This window comes from Lipotes vexillifer, unplaced genomic scaffold (genome assembly GCF_000442215.2).
Source record: "Lipotes vexillifer unplaced genomic scaffold, Lipotes_vexillifer_v1.1 scaffold70, whole genome shotgun sequence".
Classification (NCBI taxonomy): Eukaryota; Metazoa; Chordata; class Mammalia; order Artiodactyla; family Lipotidae; genus Lipotes; species Lipotes vexillifer.
In genome coordinates, this window is record NW_006789896.1 from 4,014,387 (window position 1) to 4,030,586 (window position 16,200).

Consider the following 16,200-nt stretch of genomic DNA (forward strand, 5'->3'; position numbering starts at 1 on the left):
GCTGATGCTGCTGAAGGGTCGAGGTGGAATTGCTTCATTTAGCTCAATGCAAACCATCCTCATGACTTGAGAAACCAATTCAATACTGACAGCCATGCAGTAACTCCACCTTCTCATGCAAAGATAGGGTACCAAATCATCCTTATATACGCCTTTAAATCAAGTGTAAAACCCTTATGATTACATTTCCCACAACTTTCAACTTTATTTCTGAATCCATTAACTTTCTCTTGTTGCTAGCAAATGAACTTCCTATAGTCAGCACATTTTTTTCAGAATTATTTAGAAAACATCTCCATTGTCTGCTATGGGCAAATGAGGTAGGTACACAGGAGTTCCTGTACAAGGTGCCAAGCACAGCCCCTTTAGGGAGTGTGTTTCTTCTCCGTAATTATGTTCTTAGGGAGTCTTCTCAAATAGGGTTTATTAACCTGTTTCCATGGATGGATTTTAGGGTATCCTTATGCTCTCTGGCATTGTACACACAATGTTGTACATGGAGAATATCTGAAAGAGTTCTTAATAGTAGTTGTCAAACTTTAGTGTGCACAGAATACCCAGTAAGGCTACTGAACCGTTTTCAGCAGAGTCTCCAAAAACATGGTTGAGAATCACTGCTTGAGTGGGTAACACCCAAAAATATCTTAGGGATTGGTACCTAAGCAAACACAGCAGTAACATCCTCCTCTCAAAGACTCTGTTGATAAATGAACAAGATTCATAATGACCACCAGACTTGCTACCTTGAATGTACCATACTGTTGCTGTTACAAAAGTATGACAAACAATGGATATTTGAAATATAATTTATATAGTAGTCCCTAGGGATGTATAAATGAAACTTACTGTCTGATGTAAACCAATCATACAGATTACTACAGGCTCACACTTCCTAGAGCAGACTGATATTAAACAGGAAAAATAATCACCAGAGCAGAAGGACGATGTATTGAAAATGCCACCCTCCCCACATCTCTTCCTGTTTCTTCAGGCTCCCATGGTTCCAGGCCATCTGTGGGAAGTATGATGAGGCCTGAGGAAAATCCCCCTTGTTATTTCCAAGGCTGGAGAGAATTCCAGGGGAATTTGTAACAGAAACCCACCCATCCACAAAAGGAAGTTTCCACTTACAGAGAACCTTTCAACAATGTTCACCCGTCTGTCTATTTGAAAATACCCATGGAAAGTGAATTTATACTTGAAATGAAACTCATGCTAGGTCACCTTAGAGCTTGCCATTGGCTGCTAAGGTTCTCTTGATGCATCATCAAATGTATGTTCCTCACGACTAAACATCATTTACAATGTTATTCATTAATTTTGCGTAACCAAGTGGAATGGGAAATGCCTAGAGGTTATACGTCTGTGACCTGCATGGGAATCTTCACATGAAAAGGCAATCAAATTAACTTATTACTCCACTGTTGAAGGAAGTTAGAGGTGAGAATTTTTCTCTTTGGGGGTTTTTCCTCTAGTGATCAGGAAAGGGCTTTCCAGCAGCCCAAGCATACACAGAATGCAGGATATTGGTATTGCCTGTAGACGTTTGAAAAGTTTTCACATTACATTAGATTTAAATCCTTATACTAATCTTTTGGGCCATGTTTACAGTGGCCACTTAGAGCCATGCCCCGCAGGTGTAGCAACATCATGTTCAAAAATGCAAAGCCCTTGTTCATGACTGGCCACGTGCTACCCAACTGAGCACCTTCCTGCTTTGAGAATGAAAGCATCCACTTGAGAAACTCCCACATCACAGGGCTACATTCTGCGAGTTGGAGAATGTGGGCTCACATCTCAACTTTGCCACTTGCAGGGGCATCAAGTCAGTTAACCTCTCTGAGCCTCAGTTTCCTCAGCCGTCAATGTAAACGTGTCAAACTTTTTAAATAAAACAGAGTGGTTGTGAGGATGAAATGAGACATAATGAATTTAAGAGCAACCTAGAAGACAACCTGCTCAGTAAAGGTCTGGAGAATCTGAATAACAACTTCTTCATGTAAATGGTTAGCTACTCTAGGCCTCTGCGTCCTGAGGGGAGGGAGGAATGATAAGGGATGTTGAGAAATGCATATGTATTCAGCCCTTTAGGCCATAGTCAGGCCAAGTCTAAGGTGAACAAAGGTCACAGAACTATCTTTGACATTTCCAACTCTGCACTGGCTCTCGCATCCAGCAACACAGCGTCCTGTCCATGTTGCTGCATCACCTTTGACCACTGGGGAAAGAAAAGCCCCGAGGTCCTGCTCCCAGCTGCCTTACCGTCATGATGAGCTTCTCCACGCAGTCGGGCGCCACGCTGTGGAGGTGGGTGAGGTGCAACTGGAGGTGGATCTTGTTGTTGAGCATGTCCTGGCACAGGGGGCAGCGGAGCATGGGCTGCACCGAGTGCTGCGTCATGGCGTGCACCCGCAGCCGGTTGACATCGGCGTTGCTGTACTTGCAGTAGGGACACTGGTACATCTGTGGGGAACACACAGCCACCCCTCTGGCTGAATCTTCAGTTCCCACCGCAACTGTGTCCGCCCCAAGCCCGCCCACCCGAGACACCACTCCCCCCCGCTTCCCCCAGTTATCTGAAACACTCCCCCACCAGCACAGCCCCTTCTGGCCTCACCTGCTCCGGTTTGGTCTCCTCTGATGCTTTTGCTCGCTTTGAAGAGAGAGGAGACTCTGAGCTACCTGGGAAGGAGATGCGTTTGGAGGTTGCAGGAGAATCTGTCAGCTCCTTCTCTGCTTGGCTTGATGATGCTGGAAGAAAAAGCAGAAGATGTAATACAGCAGCCAGACCAGGCCAGCTCCCAGAGGGTTTGCGTTGGGTGAAAATCAACATTCATTTATAGCACAGGATTTTCTTGAAACACCAAAATTAAAGTAGGATGAGCATCCGGACTGATTTATCAGGCATGCTAGAAAAGAAGCAAGTGTTTCTTTTTGTCCCCCATGAATTTCTGTCATTACACAACTTGAACACTAAGAAAAAAAGGTACAGAAATGGACTAAAAGGCTCTGAGTTGGATTAAGCTACATTCAGTCTATTCTGACCTCCCCCAGTCGAGACACAATCTGCTGGCTTATGAGGGTGGGTGGGAAAGTCTCACCAATTGCTTTGCCAACCACGAGTCAACCCAAGTACCAGACACACTTTGCTTTCGTGGATGTAATAGACAATGTGCTTCCAACTTTATTGTCACAGCTCTTGAAATCACAGCACAGCACAGCACATCACAGGAGACATGATAAACGGGACGGACCCGAGAAAGGTTTACACGGATATCTGCATACAAATACGTGCAAAAAAGTCAAGTGTGGCTTCAGCAACTTGCTTCTGGGGAAGAAGTAACTGAAGAGTGGAACTAGATAGGGCGTGGCTCCAACTTCTAATCGAGCCAGTGCTCCAGACACAAGAGTTTATTCAGAGTGGGTGGTTCAGAGGGAAAGTGTCCTCTCTGCTTGCCAGAAACATGCCCTCTGTACCCCACTCCACCAAAACAACAAAACACCAATGAGGAAGGAGAGTCACATGAGACTGAAGCAGCAAACAGTGAGCATGGACGTGTTGGCGGAAGGAGTTCTCTGAAGCATGGAAAGGGATCTGGAAGATTTTGATGAGAAAACAGTTGGGCTAAAAGGGTTTTAAAAGGATAAATAAGCAGGGCTCCTCCAGTATAAACACAAATCTCCAAATGGTCAGATGTGGTCATTCCAAAACCCAGTCAGTATCTTAAGGCTGGCTCTCTCACTTGTTTTGGACGGGAACTCTGTTTTTCAGAATTTTGCTACAAGTGGAAAGAAGAAAAATCCTGAAAATGGTAGTGAGACAGTACATACCCACTGCCCTCCCTACCTCACTGAAAAATCATTTGACTCAGCACTGAGGTCACTGGTTTAGAAAGCCTCATTTTTACTCTTTGGTCAAACTGCTTTCTGTCTCATCCAGCCTAGTTCCCTAGCATGTGTTTCCAGCTTTGAAATCTGTTCTGACGCGGATACCCAAGATGCTGTCATTACAGATGTGTGCTTTAATAAACAGTTGTAAAAAATCAATTTTATTCATTAAAATCATAAGGCCACACAATAATTTTGGAAAATAAAAATGCAAAATGCAGGAAATATTCCAGGAAGTGGATGCTATTCCCAGAATGCACATGTTCTGATCTTTAACCCCAGTATCTTGGTAACCTGGTCTACATAAGTTTGTAGAACATCTATTATTTAAAAAGTACAAGGACAAGCATATTACGCACAGACCCCTCCTCCTCCCAGCACACATTCATAACAGTACTTTAATCTGTCTCGAATCGACTTCAAACCCATTTTCTTCTTAATGGGAGTTATTCATTTTCACTTGAAAGGTAATACATGACGGCTGGATATTTAATGTGATGGACTGGCTGCCGATTAACTAGGTGCTGTATGTGACATTCTAGTCTGGTTCCCACGGCCCACTTCCCATCTCCCAGCCCCCGGCAGACCTGATCCCGCGAAACCTTGCGTCTCAGGTTTTAGACCTCGGGGTGTGATGGGTCCCTGCCTGAACACTCCCACAATAGGAGTCTTTAATTAATGTTTTGGGGATGTAAGATCTTCCTGCCCCCAGAAGGTTTCTTATTCTCCATCGTTTTTCATTTTTGCTTACCGGCTGTCTTCTATATGTTAGCTCTTCTATAGCTTTTCAAAGGCATTCTGAAGATGGGGTGGGTGGAGACGCTAGATGATACTTCAGATGCTTATTTGTTAGAGCCATCCTCCACCTTCCCCATTTCCACCTCCAATCTGTAGGATTAGGTTAGGTTCAGGGCTTACAGTTAGGAAAGAGCTGCTCTCTGCTCCCCCTCCCCCTAGGGGCAAGCCAAGATGCAGATCCTATTCTAAACACCCATCCCCGTCTTTCTGTTAGTCTGCCTGACCTGAAACAACACTTGCTTTTACAGGACCGTGACACTGCCTTGTCAACGCCCTCAACCTGCCTGCTACCCCCACCTTCAGAATGATTTTCAACCGTGCAGTTGCTCAGCAGTATGGATGAACAAGCGTGGAGGCTGAGACCGCCCGACTCATCCACTCCCTGGAAAGCAAACCCGGTGTAACCCAGTGCAGCATTAGCGTCCTCACAGGACCGGAGTCTACCCTCGTCCTTCAAGGCTGAACGCATGATGAATGGTGACGAGGTTGCAGAGGTGAGAAATTCTCGTTTCAGAAGCCACTATTCTTTCCCCCTGCATGGAGAGGGGGACTTCTATTACCTTTTTTTTATTTTTCATACTCTCAAATTGCTCTGTAATTCTAAAGCTTCCTTTGTGAGCTCAAGCTAAGGAGCTGTTCTAAAGTGTTTTAAAAAATAAAATCAGCACTTGCTCACTCATTCCTCTTTCTCTGGAATAACACAACAGCTCTGCTATGATATGAAATACTGCATCCGCTGGTGTAAAAACTTCCGGGGCTCATCTCCCTTCTATCTGGGGCAATCTGCATTTTTATTAGATCAGATCTGTCTAGAAGTGGACATTAGCCACCTGCAGCTCGCTAGGCTTCTTCTCTAAAGATAAGGCCGTGCCTTTCCTATATCGGAGTCTGTTAACACCCAGTTACAATCCCATTGTGCTTCCCTCGGTGATGTGAGGACTGCTCCAAAGAGTTAGGTTAACGACGCTGACAGGCCCCTCCTAGCTTGACCCCAGACATTAAAACGTCAATCCCTATGAAAACATGGTACCAGAGATTTTTTTATAAAATTTCTGTAGATGGGTAAACAGTTGTACAAGTTCTCCATCAGCAGAGGCTGGAAGAGGGTTCAGTACTGACAATGACAGAGTAAGGTTTTCTCAAGCTTCTTCTCTCTGAACAACATCAAAAGGGCCAGAGTCCCAAAGTCAATTTCTACTTTAGTTCCGTCACTAGCATACATTGTAGGCATAAGTAAATGAGGTTGTACGAATACCAAGAGGGAAAGTACTGTGGTTTTCTTTTTTGAAGACTTGTCGAAACTCTGACTTAAATTCCAAGAGCGATGTCACAGTCTAGAAAACATTATTACTTTTTAAAGTTAATTACTGATCACTTTAAGGCCATTACGACGTCACAGTAGTGAAACACAAATAGATGTGCTCCAGAGACAAGCCATAGTTTAAACAGTGCCTGGAACCACTGGATTATACTGGTAACAACTTCAAGGGTAACTACCTGTAGTGGCTTTTACAATAATGACAAAATGAACTGGAAACAATCTAGATATTTTACAACAGGGCACGGTTAAGTAAACAGTGGTACAGCCACTCTATTGAGTATCAGATGACATTACATATGATAGCTATGAAGCAATATGGAAAAATCCTTGAGAATGTTAATCAGGAAAAAAAAATAAGATAACGTATGCATTATAACGTGATACAGCTTTGTAAAAAGCAGGTATTAGAAAAAAAGACTGGAAGAAAATGACTGCTGTATTTAGGTGATGGCATCACGGACCATCTCCCCATTTTCTAAGTTTGTCATGTAGTTATATTATTTTTAATATTATAATTAAAGAGTTTAGCATTTAAATTCAACTGTCCATGAAAAGGTTGATATTTGGATCCATACTGTGCAAAACATCAGGTGGTATTTTTACTTTGCTGGTTGAAGCAATTTTTCCGCATTTTGGCAGCTATGCCATATGAAAATATGTGTTAAATCTCAATGAATCTTCCACAGGCAACATGCTGGGCTCCTGGCACTTCAAAGGGTTTAAAAACGTGGCAAGGAATCACGCGAGTGCCATCGATTACATACTCTATAAAGCGAGGCAAGAGGGATACTGGGACAATATTGGGGAAATGCAGGGTCAAACCCCAAGCGCAGCCCGACAGGATGTTAGCTGCAGACTCCTCGCCACGCAAACTTTCTGAGGAGTGGACAAACACTTGCTCAACTTGTTAGAAGTTAAGGTTGCCCTACTGAACTCGCTGGTGATGCAGGAAAAGGACCGGCATGGCCTGGCTATGGAGTACAGAAAATTCGAAGTCAACTTTCTGGGCCAAAAGCCACCATTCCACCTTAAACTGTGATGGGTTGGTCACTATATCTGACGAAGGGAAGTACTGAGAGGCAGACCTGATTCGTGACTCTCCATTTCGTTGTTCCTCTACATTCCAAGCAAAAGAAATTTCATTTCAAAGGGAAAGACACAGTAGTCAGTGCATGGCTTCCTCAGGAGAAACAAAAATCATTTCTGTGACGTCAACTTCCAGATATCCTTTGTTTTTAACATATTTGCTTGGGGGTATTTAACCTCTAAAAATAATTACTTAAAAATTTACCCCTCTTGTCATATTAATTAGAGGGAGTAGGGAAGAGAAGAGAGCCAATATGAATTCATGCAAGTTTTGTTTACAATTTTCAAGAAGAGGTTTTATTATGTTCTAAGCATATAGAATACTTAAAACAAGCCTAGTAAGGTTTCAGGTAAGAGGTGACTAACTGTAAAGAACAGGTTAAGGGGACTTCCCTGGTGGCGCAGTGGTTAAGAATCCGCCTGCCAGTGCAGGGGACACAAGTTCAATCCCTGGTCCAGGAAGATCCCACATGCCGCAGAGCAGCTAAGTCCGTGCGCCACAACTACTGAGCCTGCACTCTACAGCTTGCGAGCCACAACTACTGAGCCCACGTGCTGCCACTACTGAAGCCTGTGCGCCTACAGCCCGTGCTCCACAACAAGAGAAGCCACTGCCATGACAAGCCCGCGCACCACAACAAAAAGTAGCACCCGCTCGCCGCAATTAGAGAAACCCCGTGTGCTGCAACAAAGACCCAACGCAGCCAAAAATAAATAAATAAAAAGTAAATTAAGAAAAAGAAGAATAGGTAAGAACAGTATAATTTAGGGGGCTTATCAAGTGGTCAAGTATGGTAGAAACACAGTCTCTTTAACTTCACCTGATAAAAACCACTTTTCCTAGAACAAGTTCTCACCCAATCCCAATCCTCACTAATAAACTAAAATCTGAGTCACTGAAATTTTGGTGACAGAAAACTTGAGAGCTGTACTTGCAATACCATGTACTGCCAGCAGACTTAATGCCAACACGTGCCTCATCTCTCACCCAGTGATGTGGTCGTACAACTCTGAAGCGAGGGAAGGCAGGGAGTTGCTGCCTCCTGAAACAGAAACCTGAAGAAAAATTGGAAATGAAGTAGAAACGGAACCTTAAGGTGTATACAGTTTTTGGCTTTCCCTAACCATGTGCCAAGACATCAACCTGTCCTCCATGGCAACCAAAAGTACTGGAAGTTTCAGTTCCATGAGCAAAACTGACTTTCTCATCACTCAACACACCATTGGTGCTGTTGGCATGGTGGACATTCTCTGACACAGGCCCGCCTTTGGCCAGAGTCCTCCCTTGGGGAGATCCTGGGCATGCGCTGAGCTGTCCACGTTACTGGGAAGTTTCTTCTGCGTTTCTTCTCTTCATGGCATAGTGGCACTCGGGAGTGGTGTTCACCAAGATGCTGACCCCCCTTCCTTCTGGGGACCCCAAGGTAAGCCCACTGAAGGCCTGGGATGCTGCCTGACATGTCATCCTTGTGGAGCGGCCAAAGGCAGCCTCCAGCCCCACTTCTCAACCATCAGACTCTGAGCTAAAGTACCACTGACAGCCCTTCCATCTCCCAAACCAGCAACATAATGGAGGAGCCAATTAAGTGATTATTAATTCATGCGACTTTCCGTAAGCCAGAGGTTCTCATCGCCTTGTGTTCCGTAAACCAGCTTGCCACCTGCCCCAGAAATTTACAGCAATCTTTTATCTCCATTGACTAAGGAGAAAAAAAAAAAAAACAAAAACGTTCACACAGCTCCATACTCAGTACTTGAGTTGGGATAATGACCCCTGCACGATAGTCACAGAAGCTTCGCCATATTGGAAAGCGGTCATTCAGCTCATAATGAAAATGAGATGAAAGGGGCAGTGAGCCCTCTCCATAGCCCCTTCCCCTCAGCTTCTCAGAGGCCCGACACTCCCCTCTAGAAAGCAGAAATGCGCAGTTTCCAGAGGGTCAATCTGTGCTCTGGACTTGTGATCCTCATACTGTCACTGAATGTGGAGCTGCTCTTGGCATCTGCTTGCAATTCCCTCCCCAGAGGAGAGGCTAAGATTTCGTACTCGCATCTCCTGCAGAGCTACTGCACTTCAGAAGTGGCCAGAGAGCTGGCTGAATTCTCTCCCTGCCTAATACAGAGAGAAACAGTTCCTTTAAAGGGTCTGCTCAGCTGCCAACTTGGTCGCTAAACATGCACGGCTCTGCCTCTCACCAAGCACTTAAAAATGATTCAAAGAGGAATCGGGGAGCCTGTGCGCGGCGAAGGCGCACCCAGCAGGGTCTCTACACCCTTCCACACCCAGAGTCCAGCCCCGAACCTTCTATTCAAAACACAGTCCTGGTTTCAGTTAAGAGCAAGCTACACTGCTCCTGCATGTCTCTTGAAAGCATTTTAGAGAAGTACTCAAAAAGGAGAAGAACATGCCTAGGTAGGTAGAGCGAGACACACAGGCCTCATCCACTTACCAGACATGTCTTCCTGGTTCCATGAAGGATTTCAAAGAAAACTTGAGTTATACTACAGATGGGTATTACTGATGCTCGGGGAATGGCTCATTATTTTTCTCCTCCAACTCAAAGATGAACCAGAGAGGTCAGCACTTTGAAAATCTAGAAGCCCTTCAGTGTTGTTTCTGTTGTTGTTATTAGTTTGCTTTTTATTTGGAAATATAGATTCACAGGAAGTTGCAAGATTAGTACAGAGAGGTCCGTGTCCCCTTCACCCATGTGTTTCTTTTTAACCAGGGTTTAGATAAAGATTGCCGGGTTTCTCAGATGGAGAGATATACCATGTTCTTGGAGTGGAAGGATCAACACTGTGAAAATGACTATACTACCCAAAGCAATCTACATATTGAATGCAATCCCTATCAAACTACCAATGGCATTTTTCACAGAACCAAAACAAAAGAATTTCACAATTTGTATGGAAACACAAAAGACCCCGGATAGCCAAAGCAATCTTGAGAAAGAAAAACGGAGCTGGGGGAATCAGGTTCCTGGACTTCAGACTATACTGCAAAGCTACAGTCATCAAGACAGTATGGCACTGGCACAAAAGCAGAAATACAAATCAATGGAACAGGATAGAAAGCCCAGAGATAAACCCACGCACATATGGTCACCTCATTTTTGATAAATGAGGCAAGAATATACAATGGAGAAAAGACAGCCTCTTCAATAAGTGAAGCTGGGAAAACTGGACAGCTACAGGTAAAAGAATGAAATCAGAACACTCCCTAACACCATACACAAAAAAAGCTCAAAATGAATTGAAGACCTAAATGTAAGGCCAAGACACTACAAAACTCTTAGAGGAAAACATAGGCAGAACACTCTATGACATAAATCACAGCAAGACCTTTTTTGACCCACCTCCTAGAGAAATGGAAATAAAAACAAAAATTAAAAAATGGGACCTAATGAAACTTAAAAGCTTTTGCACAGCAAAGGAAAATATAAACAAGACAAAAAGACAACCCTCAGAATGGGAGAAAGTATTTGCAAACGAAGCAACAGACAAAGGATTAATCTCCAAAATATACAAGCAGCTCATGCAGCTCAATATCAAAAAAGCAAACAACCCAATCCAAAAATGGGCAGGAGACCTAAAGAGACATTTCTCCAAAGAAGATACACAGATTGCCAACAAACACATGAAAGAATGCTCAACATCACTAATTATGAGAGAAATGCAAATCAAACCTACAGTGAGGTATCACCTCACACCAGTCAGAATGGCCACCATGAAAAAATCTACAAACAATAAATGCTGGAGAGGGTATGGAGAAAAGGGAAACCTCTTGCACTGTTGGTGGGAATGTAAATTGATACAGCCACTATGGAGAACAGTATGGAGGCCCCTTAAAAAACTAAAAATAGAACTACCATACAACCCAGCAATCCCACTGCTGGGCATATACCCTGAGAAAACCATAGTTCAAAAAGAGTCATGAACCACAATGTTCACTGCAGCTCTATTTACAATAGCCAGGACATGGAAGCAACCTAAGTGTCCATCAACCGATGAATGGATAAAGAAGATGTGGCACGTATATATATATATGAGTGAAGTAAGTCACAAAGAGAAAAACAAATACCGTATGCTAACACATATATATGGAATCTAAAAAAAGAAAAATGGTTATGAAGAACCTAGGGGCAGGACAGGAATAGAGACGCAGATGTAGAGAATGGACTTGAGGACACGGGGAGGGGGAAGGGTAAGCTGGGACCGAAGTGAAAGAGCGGCAAGGACATATATACACTACCAAATGTAAAATAGATAGCTAGTGGGAAGCAGCCGCAGAGCACAGGGAGATCAGTTTGGTGCTTTGTGACCACCTAGAGGGGTGGTATAGGGAGGGTGGGAGGGAGATGCAAGAGGGAGGAGATACGAGGATATATGTATACGTATAGCTGATTCACTTTGTTATAAAGCAGAAACTAACACACCATTGTAAATCAATTATACTCCAATAAAGATGTTTAAAAAAAAAAAAAAATCCACCTTCCAATGCGGGAGATGTGGGTTCGATCCCTGGTCAGGGAACTAAGATCCCACATGCCACAGGAAAACTAAGCCTGTGCGCTGCAACTAGAGAGAAGCCATCGCACCATAACTAGAGAGGAGCCTGCACGCCACAACAAAAGATCCCGCATGCCGCAACTAAGACCCGATGCAGCCAAAAATAAATAAATAAAATAAAACAGGGAGTTTCATACAAAGCAGAAGGACAAGGACCTCCAGATAAGTGGAAAAGTCTGGCAACAGGATCTTCATTCCTATGCAGTAGCCGTGGGCTGGAGTGGATGCCCCGTGCCCTCCCCTGATACTGGGCATTCCTTCATTCCGTCTGCCAGCCTCTATGTGTGACACTTAATTTGGGAGATGGGACTCGAGGAGGAGACAGGAGCGAAAAGAAGAATCTTAGAAAGGGTAGACGGACTGAAGAGGAGGCTGAGGAAAAGGGAGTAGGGAGGAGGAGAGGCATCCACAGGGGCCCAGAGGCTGGAAGCTGGTCCCAGGAAGGCTGCCCCAGGAGGAGGCAGGGGCTGTCATCCCAAGAAGAATCAGTAGCTGAACCTGGGAAAGGAAATCCTTGTTTCATTGCCTGAGTTCATTGTCTGCTCCCTGACACAGAGCCCCTAAATCCCTTGAAATTTCCTGGGTGACAGGAGTATCTTTTGTTCCCATGAGGTGACTCTGAGTGGTCACCAGAAAGACCAAGCCGTGGTTAGAAGCTTGGGATCTTCAATCTCACCTCCCACCCTTCAGGAAGGGGAGGGGGTTGGAGACTGAGTTAATGATCCGTCATCCCTACTTGACGAAGCCTCCATAAAAATCCCCCAATTTTTAAAAATTCCAGGTTGGCACACCCCAACTCCGTGGGGACAGAAACTCCCGCGCTCAGGATCCTTCCAGACCTTGCCCTATGTATCTCTTCATCTGACTGTTCATCTGTATCTTTTATCATACCCTTCATTAAATCATAAGCTGGTAAAAAAAAAAAAAAAAAAAAAAAAAAAAAAAAAAAAAAAAGATGTGTCAGCCAGGATGGGGATGGAAAAAGAAATACAAGAAAATTCAAACACCGTTACATTGCATGCTGATGGAATCTAAAAAAAAAAAAAAAAAAAAAAAAACAGAACAAAAAATGATCGCTGGGTTTCTGATCACTCTTCATCATGACCACATGTCTCCTCCGCTCCCACTCCTGCGATCCGGGATTCCATCAGCCAAGACCAGGACTCGTGCCCCTTCTACACACTTCTGTCTTTTAGGAAAGCTCAGTTCCCTCCTCACGCAGCGGGGGCTCAGGGCCTTGCCATCCGGTTAAAGGAGACGTAAGTCTCAAACTTCATGACGTCACAGAGGTCAGAGCCCCAACATTCTCAAACTCAACTGTGAGTCAGAAATCCCCTGGAAGGCTTGCTAACACACAGAAGGCAGGCCCCACCCCCCCAGGATAGGTCTGATTCAGAGAATCTGCATTTCCAGTGAGTTCCCAGGTGATGCTGGTGGTCTGACCACACTTTAAGAACCGCTGTCAGAGCCAAAGCTTTCTGTAATTGGTAGGAACCATACCCCCTTGTGGCTGGACTAGAATCAAATAAGGGGGCCTGCAGGCGTGGGCGGATCTGGCCATCCACTTTCAAATGACTCTTGCTGAAAATGCTATTCTCATCATCTATACTCGGGGACAAAAGCCAGGCCTGGTCTCAAAGCCCGATGTTTTCCCCCTCAGGCCAAAGGTGAAAGATTAAATATGGCTGTCCCTCAGGGAACCTGCCTGCTCTAAACCAACACAGACACATTTTCAAAGCCAGAAATTCAGAAGGAATAACCTCTACGTGTTCTGTTAGCAGTGTAATCCAGAATAATGACAGACTGCCTTGCTTATGAAAGCCTCGGTCTTCCCACGTGTCCTGGAGAACCTCTGTGAAAAGGACAAACACCTCTGGGCTCTTTCCACTTTGCAGGAAGAGGAAGCCTCTTTTTGGTGCTGGCTTCCCAGGTCTTGGCACCTGCAGGCCACACCAGCCCGAGGCCCCCCTTTGTCTCGGCCCTGGGAAAAATGCAGAGACCCACACCGGCTGCTGTGTCCGCGAGTCAGCACTCTGGGAATGGGGGGGTCAGGCCGTGCTTTCCCAGCGAGCGGCCAAGGTGCGACGGTGGGCCCATGCTGAGTGCTGGCTGCTGCTGCCTGTCTGCATCTTCGGGAAAAAAGTAGTGCTAAGTCCCACATCAGAGGCATCAATCTGTTGTACTAATTCCTTGTTGAAATATGCATAAGGCTGCTTAACTACACTGATTTGCACTCCCAAAAGGCCATCTCGCAATTCAGTTTCAAGATACCTTACTCCCTCTGTGTCAGGTTTATGAATGAACCACCAGTCAAAACAGAGCCACCAGCCACCACTTCGTTTAGACCAACATCAGCTGTCCGAGTATTCATAACTTCTAAACGTTGGGCTGCCACCCTGAGCCCAGCTTGTGCCAGAAGCCAGGGACCAAAGGGGCCAAGACCCAGTTCTTCACTTTGAGGTATCAAATCAGCCTGCCTGCCTGTGGCCTCTTCTCAGCTTTCCCAGAGTGTCCTGTCTTCCCCTGCAGAGCCCCTGAGCTGTGCACAGATGCCATCTGCAGCTGTGGTCACAGTGCCCGGTGAGGATGGGGCGCGGTCGGCGGGTACCTCGGGGTCTGCATTATCACTCTGCCCTCTGGCTTCATTACAGGATTGTGACAACTGTGGACTTGGAAAAAGCTAGAACAGGGAGAACCTTAGAGACACTTGAATTAACAGAAAAAAGTCCAGAGGTGTGAGATGTAGGTCAAAACAAGAGGTGATGTGGGTCACGCCGGGACCAGGTTGCAGTTAATTAACAGAAGCTCATCCATCAAATCAAATATTAATTAGGTTAGTCAAAGCCTCTGAGCCCCAACACAGCACAGACTCCCAGAGACTAGACTAGAAGGATACTCTTCAGTTTTTCCTCCATCCCAAACCTATCTTCATAAGATGCTTAACTAAATTTTAAGAGTCAAATGGAACTTGTGACAATAAAAACATACAATCTGGGTCCAGCATGGTGACAGACACAAAGAGCCCTGCCCTTCACTTCTCCGCACCCTTACAAATCAGCTCTTCCCCAGGACCCACCGAGGATTTCTCTTCGCTCATTCAGGTTAGCAGGAGCGTGAGAATCTTTAATGGGCGAGAAAAACGTCACTCAGGTCCCCGGAAGGGCTGGAAAATGGGAATGACTCTCCACTTTCCCCTGTAGGTTTCAAGTACCAAGCAGAATGGAAAGGTCTCCACTTGGGAGTTTGGGAAGCACAGAGGGGGAGCCCCACACCGAGTAATGTTTACATCAGCATTTCTCTCACCACCACGCTCCAAAGGCTGTGTTTGCTCACAGCCTGTAAAGGCCCAGGACGGCCCATGTGTGTGAAGGGGCGGGGGAGGCAGTTCGGGGGCACCACTCCTCCGTAACGCCTGTGTTTCCCTGGCCAAGTTCTCTTTACACAGAGGCATCGCACCCCCTCCCCCCGCTAAGGAACACAGCACATGGCTTGCAGGGCTGCCACAACCTGGCTCAAGTCCCAGCTGTGTGACCTTGAGCGTTTCAGTTGACTACACTGGACTTTCAGCTTCCATGTCTGTCAGCGGGAGGACCGCGTCTACTCACAGGACTTCTGGGAGGCTAGCAAGAGAGATTAGGCACACGAAGCCCTCCAGAGTCAAGCACACAGCGAGAGCTCAAACATTTGTTGCTGTGGTTTCATTTTTAGAAGTATCTCTGGGAAATAATACAGGTGCATGTGCGGCCACATAATCACAGAGTGAGGGGAGAGGCCTGGTTTCAAGGACACGCAAAGACACCCTAAATTTGCCTTTTCTGTAAATCAACGCGGAAGAATTCTACTCATCCCATGGGCTTAATATCTAAAAAGCAGAAAGTTAAATAACTTGCACTTTAAAGTGTGTACGGTTATGCTATTTTACCAACTGATTGCTAATGAAACATCCAAACAGTATTAAGCACTTGCTAGATGCTAGCGATTACAAAAATGCATGAATGTGGGGTTGGGGAGAGATGCATAGGCAGAGCACAGAAGATTTTTAGGGCAATAAAAATACTCTGTATGATATTATAGTGATGGTTCTATGTCATTATACATTTGTCCAAACCCACAGAATGTACATCAAGAGTGAATCGTAAGGTAAACTTTGGACTCTGGATGATTAGGATGGATCAGTGTAGGTTCATCATTGGTTAAAAAAACAACAACAAAAAAAGTACCGTCATGGTAGGTGATGTTGATAATGGGGGAGCTATGCGTGTCGGGGGCTGGGGAGCAGGGCAGAGGGTATACGGGAAATCCCTGTGCCTCCCTCTCAAATTCGTTGTAAACCTAAAACAGCTCTAAAAAAACCAGTCTTTTAAAAAAACAAAAACAAAAATGAATGAATGCCACATGGCCCTGACCATAAAGAGGTGGCAATTCTGTTTGACAAGTAGAGAAACAGGATTTTCAAGTCTTCTCCAATCTTCGTATAGTAAGAGAAAGCTACTAGGTCATGTGTTCTTCAGCTTTATAATGGGGGGGGGGGGGGA

General features: G+C 45.1%; 1 protein-coding gene across 1 annotated transcript in view; it reads right to left on the reverse strand.

Annotated features, from left to right (window-relative positions):
- ZFHX3 (zinc finger homeobox 3) overlaps positions 1–16,200 on the reverse strand; it is a 170,691-nt gene that overhangs the window by 22,363 nt on the left and 132,128 nt on the right. The window contains exons 6-7 of the mRNA XM_007462992.1: positions 2,618–2,751; positions 2,263–2,463 (exon numbers count right to left, since the gene is read on the reverse strand). Coding sequence (XP_007463054.1) covers positions 2,263–2,463; positions 2,618–2,751 — 335 coding nt within the window. The remainder of the gene's footprint in view (positions 1–2,262; positions 2,464–2,617; positions 2,752–16,200) is intronic.